Genomic DNA, 21583 nt, shown 5'->3' with positions numbered 1-21583 from the left:
AGTCTCATTTTCTTCTCTCTCTTTAATTTTGGCTTTGGAACACACCCCCACCCCTTTCCTGTGGTGGTATGATAGGGATGGGGAGTAAAATCCTTCTTTGTACTCTACTCCTGCACTGAAAGAAGCTGCTTCTACAGTAGCTGAAGAGGGCCTAAGTCTAGATCTTAAGACTCTGGCTCTCTTCTAGCAAGATCAGTTTATATAATTTTGCAGGGAGGGTGATGGAGGATTGCAAGAAATGTTGCCTCATAACAGAAGCGGTGAAGGATAAAACAAATTTGAAGAAAACATTATCAAAAATCCAAACAAGACCAAAGTAGAAGATTCTTTAGAGCTGCCGAGGTTCTCTAGACTTTCTGTCAGAAGATGACAATGGCTGGATTCAAGCCCTGGAATTTCACAGAACCTCCTATACAAGATCTATTCCCTTTTCAAAGACATTGTCTTTTCATTCACATATGCAAAACCAAGTGGATAAAAACCATCTATTTCCAGATTATGGAATCTAGAAATTAGATACCCTGCATGTAATAGTAGTCAACATACAGGGTATCTATTCCAAAAATATCAGCTTAAATCTGAACTAAGACTTTTGGGACAACCTGTGAGAGTGTCCCTGAGATTAATATATCTGTTTTCTATGAGCTCTCTTACTAGGCCGGTCCACTGGACATAGAATAAGCCTTAACTTTGTTTAAAGGGGCCAATCTGGAACCAGTTCATTCCAATAGACCCCTTTGTGATGACTGATGTTGCTGAGCTGTGCCTCCCTCTCCTTATCCCCCAAATTGGCCTAAACTAGCTTTAATGGTCAACTATTCCTGCAAAATATCCTGCTTCAGTGTTCTACCTGTTCCTAGGAAAGGCTTTCCATTTTGTACCTTAACGGTTCCTTGAACCTCCCCTTTAGATTTAAAACATAAATTGCTCTCTGCTCTCAAAGCTTAGGCTGTAAGCTCCTTTGTACCTCGTGCTAAGCCCACCCCTCACACTCACTAGTGTTTGATTTTCCTCCTTAAAAAAAAAAAAAAAAAAATTTCTGCTTTCAACACAGCTTAGATTACTCTTCTACATTTTGAGGGGTGGGCTTTGCCCAACTGATGTCTGTGTATATGTATATATCCTGAGAAGACACTAGAAATGATCAATATATTGGATGTAAACAGAGTAGCAGAGCAGGTTAAATAGCCACTGGGGAACTGAAAACTCCCCAAACTTCCTCAAGAAACAAAGATCTATCTTTTCAATAAGGATATCCTTAATGAGGAAACTTATTCTAATAAGTTCAAATGAGCACTGTGCCTACAACACTCACATTTTAAGAGTCTTACCCAGGTTATTTGTATCACAAGCATGACTTGAATTTATCTTCTGACTCTGAAACCAGAAATTCCATCCACTATATTATGTTGCCTAGGGGGTGCATAGCAATGAAAAATAGAAAAGAAAAAAAAAGCATCAAACAAAAACATCAGAAGGAAGTTGAGAAGATGGAATAAATAAGCAGGGCAGTTTGTTAATATTATATTAAATATGTACTTTAAAAAACCCAATCTAAATCTAAAGGAGTCCAGTTTCATATGTAGTGTTGTTTATTCTTCTTTCTAAATTGAAATGCTTATGGTCAAGTTAATTAAAGAGAAAAAAGCTCAATCAAAAAAATATTCTCTCTCTCAATTCTTGGCAGAAGGAGTGATAGACTGAAGATGAAGAATGAGAAATATTTGTCAAACAAGGGAGAACTTCTCTACTAAGTGGAAATTAATGCAATAATTGCAGCAGTAACAACAAAAGTATTAGTAAAATATAAAAAACACACAGAACAAAACCAAAAAGTTCAGAAAGGGACCAAAGGAAACAGTGAATTTATATCACTACTTTGTTAAATTTAATATGAATTTTGGATTACTTGCCATCTAAGGGAGGGGGTAAAGAGGAGAGAAAAAAATTTGGCACACAAGGTTTTGCAATGATGAATGTTGAAAACTATCTCTTTACAGCTGTTGATTTAGAGATCCCTTGAACCATTCCTGCTTTGCTGGTGCTGAGGTTAGGGCTGTATTGGTATGGCTAGAATTCCATCCTGGTACCACAGATCTTTCCTACTAACTTTCTAAGTTGCCTTTGGCTGGAAAATATTCCACCCCATCTTTTTATGTGTTCTGATATTCTAAAATTTGTCCAGAGTCATTATTTAAAGGAATTTGGAGCAGTTTGAGGGGGAGCTCAGTAAGTCCTTGTCTTTATTCTGCCATCTTGACTCTGCCTTATAACCAACTGTTCCTCAGACCCTTCTGAAGGAAAATTGGTTCTCAGGCAGATGACTTTTTTTCTAGAAGTAGGATCAGGCTATCAAGTGGGATGCTTGCCAAGTAGAATCTTGTCAGCAATGACTGAGAGAGACACCCTCACCTTCTCTTCACCCCGATGACTGTCACAGAAATACCCTTTACCTTTATGAAGATGGACAGTGGAGGTACTCTTGAAATTCTGGGGCATAACCTCCTCTTGCCATGTAATCTGGAAAATTTCAGTCAGGTTTTTTTTTTTTTTTTTTAATGAGCAATGATTCCCACACCTTGTAAATTTCAGCTGGAATAGAATTAGCAAGGTGGCTTTGCCACATGAAAATAGCCTAATGGCATTCAAAACCTCTTTTTCTCTTGGAACTTCAGATAGGGATAGATTGATTTCAAGAGGTAAGCAGTATTTACTGAAGACAATTCAAGAGAAATATCAGGAGCAGAACAGAGGTCTGTATACAACATTTGTAGACCTGACCAAGATTTTCTATACTGTCATTCTTAAGGGTTTATGGAAAATTATGTCAAAATTCGATTGCCCAGAGAAGTTCATCAACATATTACATCAATTTCATGCATGCCTGGGTTCTGAACAATGGACAAAGCTCTCCAGCTTTCCCACTCACCAATGGAGTGTAAAACTATTGTGCTTGCTCCCATGTTTTTTAGTGTGATATTTTCATCTATGTTGTCAAATGCTTTCAATGAGGACAAACCATCGAATGAAAGTCAGCTGCCACAATCATGGCAAATTCTTCAACATAAAAAGGCTACAAGCCAAAACTAAAGTGAAAGAAGTGTTGCTGCATGATTTTTTGTTTGCAGATGATCGTGCAGATTCAGCCTCTAAAACTGAGATCCAAAAAAGTATGGATCAATTGTCTGTTGCTTGTGATAATTTGGTCTAATAACCAACATTAAGAAAACACAAGTATTCCATCAGTGAGCACCACACCATCCATATATGGAACCATCAGTTACAGCAAATGGTGAAATTTTGAATGCTGTGGATAAGGTCACTTACCTTGGCAGAATACTTTGCATGGATATACATAGTGATAATGAGACTGACAGACACTGCCAGAGCTAGTTGTGTGTTTGGGAAGCTCCAAAGGAAAGTGTGGGAGAAGAGAGGTATCAGACTGACTACCAAAATAAAGGTCTACAGAGCCCTTGCGCCGACATCATTGTTGTATGCCTGTAAAATCTAGACAGTATACCAGCACCCTGCCAGGAAACAGAATTGTTTCCATCTTAAATATCTTGGGAAAATTCTAAAGATCCCCTGGCAGGATAGATACCACACACTGAGGTCCTTTTTCAAATAAACTACTAAGCATTCCAACTGTACTGCAGAGAACACAACTCTGTTGGGCAGGCCACATTGTTCATTCGAACAAGCCAAATGTATGCTTGTCAAAAATATTATTTTTGGGGGAACTCACACGGGGTAAGCGATCGCAAAATGGTCAGAAAAAAAACAATACAAGGGCATTCTCAAGGTATCTTTTAAGAACTTTAGAAAGGACTGCATGACACAGACACTGGCACAGGATCATCCAGCATGGCGAGCCCTCATCAGAGAAGATACTGTACTCTACGTGCAAAGCAAAATTGAATTAGCTCAGAAGAAACACGAAATATGCCAAATTAGAGAATCTACCCCAAATGTTCATAGGAATTGTGTCCATCCTGTGGCAGAGCGTTTCGAGCTCTATTGGTCTGATCAGCCACAGTCCAACGCACTGTAATTTGACTCTAATATAATGATACCTTTTTACTTCTCTCTAAGAACCACAAACCAATTAGTCTCACAGCGAGGCTTTCTGAAACCATCATCACCATGGCGACATAGAGCAAGCGACTGCAAATAAGCCCGCCCCAACCCGCAGCAATCTCTGCCAATCAAGCATTAGGGTAAATAGCTCGCCAATATCCCAGCAGTACATTCGTCCCAAGAAAAGCAGCCGAGAACAGAGTTCTCCGACCATTTCCGCACTTTCGTCAGGAGTTATAAGAGCTTCAGACCACTCAGCACGCTTTGCCCTCTGGGTAACATCCGCTTTCTGTTCCACTTCCGCCCCGAGCGGGCCAATAGAAAGGATCTTCAGCCCTTCCTTACTTCCTTTCCGAGAGCCTCGTGCCGGCGCGCGCAGAGCTCTGCTCAGCTGTCGCTGCTTTTTCCTCAGAACTCTTTTTCCGTCTCCTCCCGTGTCTTTCGTGCCGCTGAAAAGCCAAAGAGAAGCCCGGTCCCGTGTGAAGCAGAGTTGGGAAGTCCCTCCGTTGCCGCCGCCTCCGCCTCTTTCGCTTCCGCAGCTGCAGCCGCCGCCGCCGCCGCCATGGTGAACGTGCCCAAGACCCGGCGCACCTACTGCAAGAAGTGCGGCAAGCACCAGCCCCACAAAGTGACGCAGTACAAGAAGGGCAAGGACTCTCTGTACGCGCAGGGCAAGCGCCGCTACGACCGCAAGCAGAGCGGCTATGGCGGCCAGACCAAGCCCATCTTCCGCAAGAAGGCCAAGACCACCAAGAAGATCGTGCTGAGACTCGAGTGCGTGGAGCCCAACTGCAGGTCCAAGAGGATGCTGGCTATCAAGCGCTGCAAGCATTTCGAGCTGGGAGGAGACAAGAAGAGAAAGGGACAAGTGATCCAGTTCTGAGCTGTTTCCAGTGCGCCCTCGGCTTCGGGAGAGAAACGATTAAAATATTGAAGTTCCAGCATTTCTCTGCCTCTGTCTTGTTGTTGGGGGGGAGGGGGGAAGGGAGGAAGACATGGGATTTGGGTATCTTGGAGGTAGGGGGCGGCGAGGGGAGCGGAGCAGAATTTGGGGAAAAAGTTAATGAGTTCAGTTTTGGAAGTGGAGTTGGGGATTTCTGGGACTTTATTTTCCAAAAGCCCAGGAGGAGAAGGGATTGGATGTGTAGATGGGGCGAGGGGAGAGAGAATAACTGGAAGTTAAGGGAGCAGCATGGAAGCTCAGAAGACGTGCACAGTAGGTGGGTGTGAAGGAAGTAGATGGAGGAGCAATTAGAAACGATAAGAAGGAGCATAATCCTATTGTTTTTGTGAGAAATTAATTGTTGCAGTTATTAATATACACCTTGGACTACGTTTGCCATTCGGGGAAGAGAAAAGTTTTGGACTAGACTTCGACTACTATGAATTTTTCCCTAAGTAGGAAACCAGGTGCTTCTGGGACCGGGGATCAAAAACGAGTTCAGATGTGACTTAAGACATTTAGCTGTGTGACCGAAGCTAGTTAAGTCATTTAACCTCTGACTTAGCTTCCTCATTTGTAAAATGGGAATACTAGTTGACTTCCAGGATTAACATCTGTAAAGAGCTCTGCCAGTTTAATAGACAACTTTAGTAAGCCCCTATTGTGCCAGGCACTGTGCTAAGCACAGAGGATACAGAAATCAAAAAGCTTTTTCGATTAAGCTCAAGTCAGAGAAAGGGCCGAAGTCTTCAAATCCCAAAGTCACTAAGCAGACTAAGAAATGAAATGTCGGAGCTGAGCTTTCTGCTCATAGTAAGTTTTCAAGCTCATGGCTCCTACCTTCCAGAGTGATATTGGATAATGATGAGGTAGAAATGGCAAGCTTGATGAAATCTTTGAAGTAATTTAGTCCTGTTGAACTTTTTGTGGCTTTATTTGCATTTTCTTGGCAAAGAAACTGGAATCCTTTGTTTCCTCCAGGTAATTTTACAGATGAGGAAACTGTGGCAAATGTGGTTAATTTACTTGCCCAAGGTCACGCAGCAGGCCATATTTGAATTCTGAAGACTAGGCCCAGCCTTTTTCATCCACTGTGCCACCTAGCTACCTGTACCTATGATCTTATTGCATATTACCCCAAGAATGAGCCTCCTGATCTATGGTGGAAGAGTTGGTCTAAAAAGTCCCCAAATAGTCATTGACAACAAATTGGATATGGGTGGTGGGCGGGAGAGTGAGGTACCTCTTAGCCCATGGAATATGAATTGTCTATGGAACATCAGGTTCAAGAGGTCCAAGGGGTGGTTTATGGTAGAAGATTGGATTTCAGAAGAGAAGCCAGAACTGAACATAGAAAATTGGGAATCATCTGCATGGAGGTAATAATTGTTTTATTTTATATTTTTTCTCTGCTACATTCAAAACAAAAAAAAACTTTTTTACATTTGTTTTTAAATTGTTTGAGTTCTAGGTTTTCTTCTTTATATCCCCACCCACAATTAAGAAACCACATGTGAAGTTATGCAAAACATTTCCATAAATGTCAAGTTGTAAAAGAAAGCAGATTCTCATCCTAATGAAAATAAAAACTCAAGAAAATTTAAGGTTTTGTTTTTTTTTTTTTTTAAGAGAAAGGCAAAGCTTCAATCTGTATTCAGACATAATCAGTTCTTTTTCTGGATATAGAAAGGATTTCTCATAAGTCCTTCAGAGTGATGATTGTGCTATGAGAATAGCACTTACAGCTGGTCATCCCAAAATATTACTTTGTTATACGGGACATTTCCACTTTGAGGTCATAGAGGGCTCTCCAAGTTGTTTTTTGTTTGTTTTTTTTTTTTTTCTGAGAGCATCTAAATCATTTCCTATGGAACAATAATTCAGTTAGTAACTGAGCAAGAGATTATTTAGTGAGAGAAAAAGAAGTCTCAGCACAGCCTGGGAGGACAATTAGTGGCTATGTAATTCCAGCAAAAGTGAAGGAACATTCAGATAGTAGGAAAACCAGGGGAGAATGGTTTCAAGGAAAACTTACAGCACTTTTAAGACTTGTGAAGGATCTGCATCCACAAGAGTGTACTATGAAGAGTGGATCAAAGCATAGTGTTTTCACTTTTTTGTTGTTGCTAGGGGTTTTTTTCCCTTGTTTTTTCTCTCCTTTTGATCTGAGTTTTCTTGCACAATATGATTAATATGGAAATGTTTAGAATTGCACGTTTAAGCTATATCATCTTGTGGGGAAGAGGCAAAAATTTGGAACATAATGTTTTACAAAGGTGAATGTTGAAAACTCTTTGCATACATATCTAACATATATAGGACTGCTTGCCATCTTGGGGAGGGGGTGGAGGGAGGGAGGGGAAAAATCGAAACATAAGCGAGTGCAAGGGATAATGTAAAAAATTACCCTGGCATGGATTCTGTCAATATAAAGTTATTATTAAATAAAATAAAATTTTAAAAAAAAGAAAATTTTTGCATGTATTTGGAAAAATAAAATAGTTATTAAAAAAAAAAGTAAAGTTTATATAGGAGTTTCTAGGAATGAGTGATAGTGATAAAGGCTGGAGAGAGAGGTCAAATATTTCAAAGAAATCTTGTTTCCTGGAGCAAAGGCCCAGTAAGGCTATCAAGTTTTCAGAGTTAGACCTAAGGATAATCCTTTGCATTAAGATGATAACAGCCTCAGGTAAAGTGTATTGCCTAGCAGAAGACCAAGTATTTACTGAGAATTTAGCTTCTCTAATTTCCCAGTGCCATCCATCACATGTTCAGTCCCAGTTCCTGTTAATAAATTCTGGTTTTGAGATAAAGGCTGTTCCCATGGGACCCCAGAACAATCATATTGTCACAAGAAATACTAACCATGAGAACTATCTCAAGATCTAAGAATTATTTGTATTATAGGCCATTTGCTTTGATGCATATAAGTGGCCCCAGTTTTAACAGTATCAATCCTTCTTAGTGGGGGAATGGGAGTGGAGAAGGGAGAGACCTTCTATCTGTTAATATAATTTTTCTCACTTTGGATAGAGCACCAGCCCTTGAAGTCCGGAGGACCTGACCTCAGACACTTAACAATTCCTGGCTCTTCGACCCTGGGCAAGTCATTTAACCACAATTGCTTCAGCAAAAAAATAAACTTGTTTTTCTCTTGCCTCCTGTCTGGTCTGCTTTGTGCCGCTCCAGCCACTGATAGGTTAGAGTGGTTCCAGTTTGTTTGACAGGTCAATGTGAAAATTAGGATACTCTGGAGTTGTTGTAGTTGAATATTGAAGTCAGAAGCCAGACTGCAGGGGGTTGAAAAGAGAAAAGAGATGGAGACAGAGTTTAGAAGCTTTCTGGATTTATCAACAAAGGAAAGGAGAAGAATAAAACAGCTACTGGAGATAAAGAAATCAAGTAAGAATTCTTAAAGGATGTGGGGGAGATAAATAAATCTGTGTTTGTAGGCAGGGGAAAAGTCAATAAATCGACAGGAATAATGGCAATAATAGAAAGCATAGTATACTGGAAGACTGGATGAAATAGGATCATGGATATCCATTGATGGTTTGTCCTTGGCAAGAAAAAAATTCTCTTCATTTGATAAAAGGGATGACAGGAACACTGGGGTCTGGTAAAAACCTTTTCCTGATGGCTCTCCCCATTTCATAATCTGGGGAGACAACCTTTTTTTTTTTTTTTAAAGACAAATAAGTTCTGGAATCTGATTAAGCTATTTGATTAAACCAGAGTTTCTCTGATACTGCTTCTCTCCTTCCACTGGCAACATTGGGAATCCCTGGATTCTGATACTGATAAAGCTCCTCTCCTAGGGATCAAATTGATCAACTTACTGGTAATAAGAGCATAAAAAGTCCCAGCAATGTGGAGTCTAAGTCTAATATAGATTTCTTAAATTATTACTACAGCTTTTTATTTACAAGATATATGCATGGGTAATTTTTCAGCATTAACCCTTGCAAAATCTTCTGTTCCAACTTTTCCCCTCCTTCCTTTCCACCCACTCCCCTAGATGACAGGCAGAGCAATACATGTTAGATATGTTAAAGTGTATGTTAAATACATGTATACATATCCATACAGTTATTTTGCTGCACAAGAAAAATGGACTTAGAAATAAGGTAAAAAAAACCTGAGAAAGAAATCAAAAATGCTAGTGGACAAAAACAGAGGGAGTGGAAATGCTATGTTGTGGTTCAGACTCATTTCCCACAGTTCTTTCACTAGGTATAGTTGGTTCTCTTCATTATTGAACAATGGAACTGATTTGGTTCATCTCATTGTTGAAGAGAGCCACGTCCATCAGATTTGATCACCAATCATTGTATAATCTTGTTGCCCATGTACAATGATCTCCTCGTTCTGCTCATTTCACTCAGCATCAGGTTCATCTAAGTCTCTCCAGGCCTCTCTGAAATCATCCAGCTGGTCATTCCTAGTATAGATTTACTGGGTATCCAAACCCATAAGAGTTGCCATACCCTGAAGACCTAGTCATTAGATGGATTTTCAAAGAGATGAAGGGAGCCATGTCCAACGAAATGCTTGAATCAAAGGCAAATCAAAAGGGAGCTCTCAGAATAGTATGACTTTTTTTTTTTTACCAACTCACCAATCATTAGTCTTTTGCTGGTTCATATCCACCATTGATCTCTAGCACCTGTACTATTTACTATCTCTATTCCTTCTATTCAGTGTTATGAAACTGACTTTTGCTTATTCTCCTGCCTCATTATCATTTCTCGCTTTGAACCAGAAAAACATGAAGGCCAATCCAGAGTCATCTTTCTCTGCACTGCCCATTTCTCAATTCAATGAGCAATGTTCCAGTCTACAAGTCTTTGCCAATTTTGAATTTGAATGTCCTTGTGGCTGTTTTGTATTTAAGAGAAAAGGAAGTGATGTCAACAGCCTTAAGTTTTCTGACCTAAACAAGTCTTGAAGATGGTCTCAATATCTTTTTAAGGAAAATTATACTAGCCTGTATGTATATACATGAAAAAAAATGGACATAATTTGATATAAATTAAATCTTCATTCCAATATACATTAGGGAAAAACAAATATCTGATTAGAGTACATATTAAGCATGGTTGATAATTAGATAAAATCACCTTGTACATTGCTAAATAACGGAATGTACCACCGACTAAAAACTAACTCCAGCTACTTTTCCACAAGAACATTAGACTTTTAAATTTGGAAATTGTTAGCCCGCCCCCAAAAAAACTCTCAAATATTTCTCTATATGGAGTTCTAAGCTTTGAATAAATGCAACCTCCCTTTCCTCTGGCCTCAGTGAAATCCTGGGAAAATTTTTTTAATTTGCAATTTTTTATTATGAATTCCTGTATTCCCATATCTTAGCCATATAGTAAATTTATTATTTGTAAAACAACTTGTATCTGGATACAACTTAAAAAAAAACAAAAAAGACAAGTACTAGATTGAACATTCAATAAGACAGCTCTGAGACATGTCTAATGTGTTGACTGATCACACTGACTCTATCTTGTGACTCAAATCTACATCTAATTCTATTCCCTTTCTATTCAGTTATAGGTCTGGTCCAGTTTCTGTTCTGTGAGAACACTATTCAATGACGGGAATTGTGAGAAAACTATTGCATTGTTTGAACCTAGTCCTGAAAGGCTGGTAAGCTGGATCACTTCTACCTATTGCTTAGAGAATCTTAATTTTTTTTTTTTTTTGGTCAAAGCAGTTGGGGTTAAGTGGGGTCAAGTGACTTGCCTAGAGTCACACAGTTAAGTCTGAGGTCACATTTGAACTCAGGTCCTCCTGAGAGGAGGACCAGTGCTCCATTCACTGTACCATTTGGTTGCCCTTAATTCTAGGATTTTATTTTTGCCCACATGGAAGATACAGATATGTAGCAAAAATGAAAGCCTTGTTTCTTGATCAGTACAAATCACTTGCTTATTCTACTGTCCTGTTGTTGAGGGAAAAACTATCGAAGGTATTCACCTGGGTTCTAAGTAGGCTAATACCATTATATGCAGTTGCACTTTTTTTTCCTTTGAGAGCACATACATATTAATTAAGCTCCATATTTGCTCCATAAGCGTAGTGGTATTAAACAGGCATTCCTAAATGCAGCCTAAACCAAATTAAAATGTAATAGGGAAATTGTTATTGTTGTTTGTCCTTTGTTCTGGAGGAGTACTGATCAGGAAAGTGACATGTGAATAAGTTGAATTTGGGTGAGGGAGGACTGTGCAAAGTCATCACCCTCACTTTCTCCTCCAGAGCCTTTTGGGTCCTCTTGCAAGATATAGATCAGGAATACTGGAGAAAATGCAAACTGGGAAATAAATATAAATAAATGTAGGAGGACCTCTGTGTGTGTGTGTGTATGTGTTTAAGGAGTCCTCTGAATTTGTCTTTTTCAGTTGCCATATTTTCCTGGCCCACTGGACCCAGAACATATAAGAAGCCTTGAATGTTTCACGGATGAAGCTTCCCCTGAGTTGACATAATTTATTGTTGTACCCCAAACTCCCTGTGTTCTTGGGAAACAAACAGGAAACAGCCAGTCTGTGCCAAGCTGAGGCAACATTTATGTAGCCAGACCCTTCTCATCTTCAGAGTGTAGTCATTCCAAGGAAAATGAATGAGGCTTCCATCACCTTGCATCTTCTCATGGGGAGTGGTCTTTTTTCCCACCTTGGCTGCACCATGTTCCCTGCCATGTCATGACTTTTCTTGGCATTTCTTCCTCTCTTTGTCCTGCTATTAGAAAAATGTGAAATTTTTGTGAAACTTTTGGATTCCACATGCATATTCATTTCTCTTTTAATAAACTTGGTTTTCATATAAGTCTTGTGACACTACATGTAAATATATTTAACAAAATAAATAAAAATACAATAAAACATAACCATTACATTTTAAAGAACAATACACAGACCACAGGGATCCTTATATAGTTTAGTGGCTCTTGTTTCTATTTGTATGACACCACTATAATCACATATCATCAACTGCTTTTCAGATATATTAAGCTATAGATCCAGTAGACATCTTAAAATTAAGTATGCCCAAAATAGAACTCCTTTCCCTGAATAGTCTCCTTCACTCCTAACACCATCTTTTCTGCCTCTTATCCCTCTTAAATCTAAATAGCCTGGACTCCTCACCAAGTCACCCCATCCCCATCCAATGCATATCTAACACCCACCTTTGAAACATCTTTCAAATATATTTAAGCCCTCTTCTCCTCTACCTAGTGCCGGGACTAGTGATTGCAAGGGTGGGCTTGCCTCAAACCTCTCCCCACTCCAACCCAGCTTCAGCTAAGTCACTTTCCTAAAGTAAAGATACAATCTCACTCACACACATACAACACACACACCCCCCCCCTCACCCAATAAACCCAGTTCCCTTGCCTACACCCCCTCCTACGTTTCCAGTATTCTCCCACATCCACTTCCAGAGTTCTTTGCAACTTAGTGATTTTCCTGGCCTCCTTCAATTATCAGCTAAAATCTCATCTTTTACTGGAAGTCTTCCCCAACCCTTAAGGCCTTCTCAATTATTTCCTAAGCATCCAGTATATAATTTACTTTGTATTCATGTTTTGATCTCATCTCTGATTAGACTGTGAGCTTCTTGAGGTCAAAGACTGTCTTTTGACTCTTTTTGTAATCCTGGATTTAGCAAAATGACTGCACATAGTAGGTGCTTAACATTTACTGACTGATTTCTTTTTTTTTAAATGTATTATTCTGATTAACCCAGACAAATGTTGTAATCACAAAATTCTACTTCTTTATATGGTTCAACATTTCAATTTCTAATACTATGTTTTTAAAAATTCATGCTTCTCTGCTTCCATGTTTCAAGTGTTTTCATGATCTAGTCACCTTTTACTCCACTGAATGTCTTTTTGCAAATTAGCACAATATTATAACAAATCCAGTATTCATTGCAAATCTTTGCTTTTTATAATAAGAGCTGAAACATCAAGATTTATATATTTTCTCACTTTGCTAAGTATAACATTTCTAATTTGGTTTCTTAACAATTCAAAAATAAATGGCATATTTTAATTTCTTTTAGGTAACTTTGCTTCTTATTTACTTGAGCCAAATCATTCAAAGAAAGTCACTTTTGGTCAAGCAAACAAAATTCTTAAAATTAAATTCTCCACTGTTACATGTTTACTATCTCTTTGAGGCAAAACTTTCTTTGTTCAAGATGATTTAAACAAGAGAAAAAGTTTTAAAAACTAAAGCAACAAATTCAAAATCTACTAATTTTCTCCCCCTAACTATCTAAGGGTCAGAAGCAAAAAAAAAAAAAAAAAAATGCCCATTAGTGTATTTAGCATAAGAAATTCAAATATTCAAACCACACTTCTATGATTTGGAAATTCAGAATTGATTATATGTGGGTCACAAATTGATAATATATTTCTCTCTATATATATGTATGTGTGTGTGTGTGTATAAAATTTATTTATATTTCTAGAAATTTCTGCAAATGGGAAAAGGACCTCTTTACTTTGTCAGCCATTAGAATCCTTAAAAAGTGTTAACTCATTAGAGTTGATGGAAACAATGCTTGTGTGCTTAGGGTTTACAGTCCAGGGTCCTCAAACTCCGGCCCTGGGGGCCAGATGCAGCAGCTGAGGACGATTATTCCCCTCACCCACAGCTATGAAGTTTTTTTATTTAAAGGTCCACAAAGCAAAGTTTTTGTGTTTACTATAGTACGGCCCTCCAACAGTCTGAGGGACAGTGAACTGGCCCCTTATTTAAAAAGTTTGAGGACCCCTGGTATACCTTAGGGAGAATTTACACATTAGAGCTCACACATTAGAGTTCACAATTTCGGGAGATTCACAAGTCAAAAACCCACAATCCCACTCTCTCAGAGGAGGAGTCAATCTTTGGGTTCACACCTGTAAGAGATCATATATAAGAAGCTCTTAGAGTTTTGGTCAGTTAAGGAAATTGAGAAGCTAATCTGCAGTCCGGCAGAACCAAGATTCAGAGAGAGCTGGAGGTTGAAGCTAGCAATGATAGCTCGGAACCAAAGAAAACTAACCTGGCTTTTTGGAAGAGACAATAAAAGACTGAACTTTAATCCCTGGCTGTATTTGAAGTGATTATTACTTGGAACTGAAACTAAGGCTGCCTCCAGAAAACCTCCCCAAGAAAGCTACTCCCAGGGAACAAACATATTATACAAAAGAAAAGAACACAGTCAGCAATAATATTAATACTATATAATCCTATTTAATATTAACTTAATAGATGAGTAATAAAATCACCATCCCATTTTTTCCTGGACCACTACTCTTAAGAATTTCTTTTAGTCTTTTCTGAACAGGAAAAGGATGAAGGTGCCAGTACAAATTTCATTAGTCTCTCTACTAAATGAATCAAGGAAACGAAATTCTCCAGTCTACCAGAATAAGTCTAAATTGCCTTATTTACAACAGAAAACCCATATTAACTACTAGTCCTGCCAATTCCCCAGGGGTTCCCACTGCCCAGCATTAATCAGAATCAGTCATGCTGATTTGCACAAACAGGCCCAGGTTCTCCATTCCTGCCTAATACCTTGTCCTAGTCGATTTGGATAAGAACCTTTAATTTTTTAAAAAAGAATATTATTATAACAAATGAATGAACAATTGCCAAGGTATGGAAATTGTTTTTAAAAAGCCAAGCCTATATTTCTTACTTTTAAAGTAGTATTGTCTTTTATATTATTATATAGCAACGAGTTAATCTATTTCTTTAAATAAAACTTCTAAATTTTTGACTGATGTGCATTTTGTATTAGAACTTCCAAACACTTAATGCTTTTTAAAGTTATTTTTATCTTTTTTAAATAGGATTTTATTTTTCCAAATACATGTAAAAATAATCTTTGGCATTCATTTTCATAAGACTAATAAAAAGCCTGTAAAAAAGGCCATTGACCTTTACAAATTCTGGTGTTCTGTTCAATTCATCTGTTGTGCCACAGTTCCCTTTTAATGTCCTGATCCAGTTTCTCTAATTGTCCTATTTAGTTACTCTGCCTCAGGTTATAACTTTTCCCTCTTAATGTTTGATGAGATAAAGATTTTATATCTTTAGGCTATAATCATTCCTTCTTAATGTTTGACAGGATATATGTCTATCCACTTTAGATATCATTAGAATATCAGTAACCTCTCCAGTACCTCCCCCCATTAGGTTAAACCTGTCCAGGTACCTCCCGCATTATGTCACTGTTCTTGTTATCCTATAAAAGAGTCTTGCTATCCAACATTCAGGGCTGGATTTTTTTGAGATGATAGTCTCATTCAATCCTGGGACCAAACATGGATCACTTGGTCCAGTAAATCTCTCCATTTAATAAACTATTAAATTGTTCTCTAATCTCTGTCTTGCTCAGTTTCTCCAGCATTACACATCAGGGATCCCCGTAGACGATCTATTTCTATCCTCTCTGAATTTCCCTTTTCTAATAATTTATTGCATACTTTACTTTCTGCTACTCCTTTTATGTACCATATTCATTCGTGGTTGACCAGCTCTGCTCTGGAATCTGTAACTTCATTCAAACTACAGTTCATCCCTAGGAACAGAAGACACCAATTGATTTAGGTGTCTGCCAAGCTAATTCCTTCAACAATTAAAGAAGACTGGTCTTAAGAGGTCAATAATGATCACTTCAGGGATGAAGAACACATAACCCATATGAGTACTAATGTTCTAGGTACTAAGTATCTGAGGCCAGACACTTACTAACTGTGTGAATTAGAAAAGTGGCAAATGACCCCAGTATCTTTACAACAACAAAAATAAAACACAACCCATGTGAGATCATAAAGAGTTATATACAACTGAAAATCTTAGAAAACTTTGAAACTTTTCTGCTCATCTTTTTTCTTTGGCAAATCAGACCAGACAACCAAGTCATTCAACGGTGTTGATCTGATTGTGCCCTTTTATCAGATGAGCACTGCCCCTATTATGCTGGAGATAAGTTGCATTCCATCCTCCACCATGATCAATAAAATTATTAAGCAACTATTATATATATTCCAGGCACTAGGTGCTGAGGATAAAGAAAAAGGCAAAAGAGTCTCTGTTTCAAGGAGTTCACAATTAATGGGGAGACAACATGCAAATATATACAAGGCAAGTTATGTTAAGGATAAATAGAAAATAACCATGGCTAACATTTATGAAGTGCTTGTTAGGTTCAATGTACTGTGTATTAAATGCTTTGTAATTCTTATTCCTCATGACAACCTTAAGAAATAGGTATTATTATCCCCATTTTTTCAAATGAGGAAACTGAGGCAAACAGAGGTGAAATAACTTGCATACAGCTAGTGAGGCCACATTTGAACTCGGGTCTTCCTGACTTTCTATAGATATATATAAATAGATACATAGAACGAACAACCTTCTATCCACTTCCCTACTGCTTCTAATTAAAAGGCACTAAAAGTAAGGGCCTGGTTCTCTCCTTATGCAGAGAGCTGCTTTGGGCCTGCACTGTTATTGCCACCCTGCCCTGGCAGAAGCATTGGGGATGTTCACTCAATCCTCCTATGCTGGGGCCTAATGTTTCGTTGAGGCCAGAGTCACTCCCTCCTGCTGGCTTGGATTAAATGATGTCAGAAACTGCCACTTAAGATGTCTCAGGCACTTCAAAGAATTCTGGTGCCTCATACAAGGGTATGAACTGCTCTTCTTGTCAACCATCAATAACTCTTCAAGAGTTTTTTGATGCCAGTCAATCTCCACTGAGGGACCTAGGAACTCTTGATATATCCAACTTAAAAGGCTGCCACTCAGACAAATGGTCAAGTCAGGCATACCTACCTATGTGAAAAGATTGATACAGACCAAGAAATCAAGAGTACTTTTCTCTACCAGGTACTAATAGTAATTAGGACTTCCAGGATAGGGGAATCACACCTGAGGAATGAGCTTTGCAGGGATCTCTTTAAAAAGTTCCAGAGGAAGAGGAAAAGGCACATATATGATTTGGGAGTAAAAATGAAAATTTTGAAACTAAGGCATTACTCCCCATCAATCCATATCAATTCGAATACAACTGGTTGCCAATTTACAATAAGGTTTAGGCTCCAGGGAGAAAGAAATTTAATCTTTCTAATGCTAAAAAAAAAAAAAAAAAGTTGTATTGATATAAGTTAAAAAGTTGTATTAGTAAGGCGAGTGGATAATTTCAAAATTCTAGGAATCTACTATGATTTGTATTTTCATTTTTGGGGTTCTCCCACCATTCCTCTCAATTATTGGCTATGTTCATAGTACTGAAGACTGGTAGTTTAGCTGCAATATCATTTTCAGAAAAAAAAAAATTCAAAAACAATCCTTACCTAATCACTTTTCATTCTTCTGCAATTGTCCTTTTCTATGGATGAGTTTGAGAGGTAATAATAATTTTCAATCCCATTTCATATAATTATTCAGGTGCCTTCAAAGTAAAGCGAGCTCTGAAGAAATCCTCTAGTACAAAGGCTCTTCACTTTGTTATCACTGCAGTTCGGTGAAACTTGTGAATTCCACAGAGTATTTTAAAATACATAAAAGAAAAAGGAAACAATGAATATTGTAAATAGTCATTGAAATATGAAAATAAATAGTAATTTGACATCTGGTTAAAAGCTCCTGATAAGCCTAAAAGACAATTATATAAGTTACCTTCAAGGAACAACTAAAAAGTATAGAGGTCTCTATTGAATGCCAGAAGCGATTTTACTGTCTAATCTCCCAGAGGTAGAAAAGAGAACCTCAGACTATATACCACACCTCTAGAGGAATCAAAAGCAAACAACAAAATTTGCAAACATGCCAATTTCATATTTACAAAAAGATTCATGTTCATTTAGTGATGTCAGAATTACAGGAGGATAACCTGATGAAGCATCCCTGACAAATTCTGCATAAATAATGAGCCCCAGGGTGTGTGTGTGTGTGTGTGTGAGAGGATGCCATGCTACTTAAGTTGGGGCAAACCAGTGCTAACAGCAAGTTAAAGCTGCCAATGGAGCAGTGGAATTAGCAGTGGATCAGCAGTGGAATATAACAGTATTTGTAGCCCACCTTTACTTGATGCTTGAATGACAGTGAAACAAATTAAAAAAAAAAAAAAAACTTTGGACATTCCGTTTTAAGCCATTTTCTTCCTCCAATAACAAAGAGACCAAGGTATCTTACCTACGCCTTCATCAGCATTTTTTTTTTTTTTCAGGAAAATACCTCATGGCACTTCTGCCTCCTGGTCCTTCTCATTTGCTCCTCAGATCTTTGTCCAGGTAATATGCCATGCACTCTTCAAATCAGACATTTAATGACTTCATCTGCTCCCAAAGATCTAATTATTTATATGCAGAATATTTCTTCCCCCCTCCCCATCTAATCCTTAAACTCTTAGTTTCCCTGCTGAACTCCTATCTCCTACCCACTACCTTTTGAACAAGATATTGCATATTCCATAGACATCTCAAATTCCAAAAGTCCAAAAAAGTGGACGCCTTGCCTTTCTTCCCAAGCCCCACCTTGTGCCCCTTCATTAATAAACAAGGCACCATCATCCTCCTAGTACCCAAGCCCAATCTTCTTCCTCTCACCCCCTCCATCTATCCAATATATGTAACAAGGTCTTGTCAATTTAACCTTGGATATACCCCCCTCTACACCAGCCTTTACGCGAGCTTTCTTGCTTGGAAAAACCTTCCTATAGCATAGAAATCGCAAATGGGAAATTAGGATACTTAACTCTTTCAGCAATGTTTTTCCTCATTAGTCTCTTCTGCCCACGATTCTTCACATCCGATGACTTCTCAGTCTCCTTCCCTGGGTCTTTCTCCAGGTCACACCCACCTATTGCACGTGTCTTCTGAGCTTCCTTCCACATCGCTGTTCAGCTCCCACGAGTTCGTTATTTTCTCTGCATTTGCTCCCCCCTCCTCCTCCTGCGAAGCTTTTGGACAAGATACTCAAATCCCCAACTCCACGTGTCCTAAACTGAACTCCTTTATTCCCAAGTTCTTCCCCAGTTCAGTAAAGAATACTGCACCCTACCTCAGTATCCCCAGGTACCCACACCCCAAGTCTCCCTCCCACCTGTCCCGGCTCCTATCGACCCTCCTCCCTACACGTGAGCCACCCCCCTCCCCCAAGCCTGTCCCTTTCCCCTTCTTCTCATCCACCACCCACCCCGCAAACATAAGACCAAGGCACGGAAATGCTGGAACTTCAATATTTTAATCGTTTCTCTCCCGAAGCCGAGGGCGCACTGGAAACAGCTCAGAACTGGATCACTTGTCCCTTTCTCTTCTTGTCTCCTCCCAGCTCGAAATGCTTGCAGCGCTTGATAGCCAGCATCCTCTTGGACCTGCAGTTGGGCTCCACGCACTCGAGTCTCAGCACGATCTTCTTGGTGGTCTTGGCCTTCTTGCGGAAGATGGGCTTGGTCTGGCCGCCATAGCCGCTCTGCTTGCGGTCGTAGCGGCGCTTGCCCTGCGCGTACAGAGAGTCCTTGCCCTTCTTGTACTGCGTCACTTTGTGGGGCTGGTGCTTGCCGCACTTCTTGCAGTAGGTGCGCCGGGTCTTGGGCACGTTCACCATGGCGGCGGCGGCGGCGGCGGCGGCGACTGCGGCGGTGGCGGCGGCGACTGCAGTGGCGACGGCGAAAGAGGAGACGGAGGCAACGGAGGGACTTCCCAACTCTGATTCACACAGGACCGGGCTTCTCTTCGGCTTTTCAGCGGCACGAAAGACACGGGAGGAGACGGAAAAAGAGTTCTGAGGAAAAAGCTGCGGGAGCTGAGCAGAGCTCTGCGCGCGCCGGCTCAAGGCTCTCGGGAAGGAAGTGACGAAGTGCTGAAGCGCCTTTCTATTGGCCCGCTCGGGGCGGAAGTGGAACAGGAAGAGGACGTTACCCGGGAGACAAAGCGCGCCGAGTGACCGGAAGATCATGTGTAACTCCTGACGAAAGTGCGGAAATGGTCGGAGGACTGTTTTGAGCTGCCTTTGTTAGGACGAATGTGCTGCTGCGAGTTTTGTCGAGTTATTTACTCTACCTTGAGCTGCAAAGATTCCTGTCGAATAGGGCAAGATTTAGCTGATTTGCGAAATTGGTTGCAATCTCTAACCCTTGTCACCATGTGCATGGTAAGCCGCATTGACGGTTACACTGACTGGGATGAAGGATTTTTTAATATGTTGAATATCCGCCAGGTCCTCCTAGCCAGCATGTGGTCCTTGACTGAGAGGGAGACGCCCCCATTCTCGGGGAACGGAAGTGGTTAGACCTCGCTTTTTCTCCTTGCCTTTTCTTTTACAAGCCAATTCGTCCAACAATTAATAAGTGTTTATCTTGGGTCAGGCACTGGACTAATTTCTTTTTATTTAAATAGTTTAATGTTAATTTTTATTCGTTTTGATTAACAAGCATTTTTGTTGACCGCTCACCTTCCCTCGCTGTAGTCATCCACTTTTTAAAAAACCCAAATCATAAAGCCTTTAATACTTAAACCCACGTGTCCAGGAAAGCATTTTCTACATTGCTCATGACTGGACAAGTATGTGTCTACATCTTAATTTTAATTCCCTCACGTGAGTCGTTTCATCTTCATTTTCAGGCTTTTCATAGTGGTTTTTCACTATAATATTATTGTGAAAATTATCATTCCTATTCTTATTTTGGTCAGCGTCAGTTCACAAAGGTATGTCCCATCCACCTTGCTGTGAAAGCATCCATTTCGTCATTTGTTATTGAAATGGACTAAGGACGGGCTTCCCCTCTCCACCCTCAGTCTAAGGTTAAAGGGCCTGGGGTTTGCAGAGAAAGGTCTGCTCAGCCAGATTAAAGGAGGTGTTTTGCACTTTAAAGTGTCTGCTCAACAATGAGGGGTATCTGTTCGATAACCCTGACCTATAAACTATGTTAAACATCTGCCATTGTATCTTTTGTCCTGTAAAGTCGAGTCACTGTTTAATGTCAAAATGTGCCAGCAAGGGTGAACAAGAATGCTTATAAGGCTGTCCCTACTTCAGTTGGGCACGGAACCATGCCAGAATACTACTGGAGGTCCGTCCTGGCCGTGCACCATCTAGACTAGGCTGGTCAGAAATAAATTTATTTCTAAATTATGAATTACTATGGCCATCTTGAATTTTATTGCCTGGGCTATTTCCTTATGGTACAAAAATGTACCCTCCCATTCATATAGCACTGGGCATCTAGTCATTCTCCAATGGGAGAACACTTTCCCAATTTTTGCTAATGTTGAGCCGAAAAGGTCCCTTTAAGTTTCCTCTGAAAACCTGAACTTAGCCTTAAACACTAGATCAAAGCGACAGCATGACCATAAAGTGACCTTGCCTATTTCTGTTCTTCTGCTTACTTGGACATCACACCAGTAAGGTGCTTTTATATATAAAATCAGTTACTGTTCTCTGAAAACACTGACCCTGGAAGGTTCCCTTAAACCCATTCCCACTATTGTAAGCATCCAAAACCCATTCCCACCATTGTATGCATTCTGTT

General features: G+C 39.5%; 2 protein-coding genes and 1 long non-coding RNA gene across 3 annotated transcripts; 1 reads left to right on the top strand and 2 right to left on the bottom strand.

The window, feature by feature from the left end:
- Positions 1-4415: 4415 nt before the first annotated feature.
- On the top strand, positions 4416-5024 carry LOC127557951 (60S ribosomal protein L36a). Its single transcript, XM_051991210.1, has one exon. The coding sequence runs from the start codon at positions 4643-4645 to the stop codon at positions 4961-4963; it is 321 nt and encodes a 106-aa protein (XP_051847170.1). The 5' UTR covers positions 4416-4642; the 3' UTR covers positions 4964-5024.
- A 1373-nt stretch (positions 5025-6397) lies between these two features.
- On the bottom strand, positions 6398-19144 carry LOC127554271 (uncharacterized). Its single transcript, XR_007951932.1, has 2 exons — positions 17406-19144; positions 6398-11779 (listed from the first exon to the last, which is right to left on the bottom strand). It is a non-coding gene; the product is annotated as an uncharacterized LOC127554271 (long non-coding RNA).
- A 133-nt stretch (positions 19145-19277) lies between these two features.
- Positions 19278-19908, bottom strand: LOC127554270 (60S ribosomal protein L36a). The gene has a single exon (XM_051985656.1). The coding sequence runs from the start codon at positions 19657-19659 to the stop codon at positions 19339-19341; it is 321 nt and encodes a 106-aa protein (XP_051841616.1). The 5' UTR covers positions 19660-19908; the 3' UTR covers positions 19278-19338.
- Positions 19909-21583: the final 1675 nt, after the last annotated feature.

Source organism: Antechinus flavipes, chromosome 3 (genome assembly GCF_016432865.1).
Source record: "Antechinus flavipes isolate AdamAnt ecotype Samford, QLD, Australia chromosome 3, AdamAnt_v2, whole genome shotgun sequence".
Taxonomy (NCBI): Eukaryota; Metazoa; Chordata; class Mammalia; order Dasyuromorphia; family Dasyuridae; genus Antechinus; species Antechinus flavipes.
This window is presented reverse-complemented; position numbering and strand designations above follow the sequence as displayed.

What these genes read in the sequence shown, in the direction of transcription:
- LOC127557951 (XM_051991210.1), top strand. Translation starts at nt 4,643, where the DNA reads ATGGTGAACGTGCCCAAGACCCGGCGCACCTACTGCAAGAAGTGCGGC.
- LOC127554270 (XM_051985656.1), bottom strand. Translation starts at nt 19,659, where the DNA reads ATGGTGAACGTGCCCAAGACCCGGCGCACCTACTGCAAGAAGTGCGGC.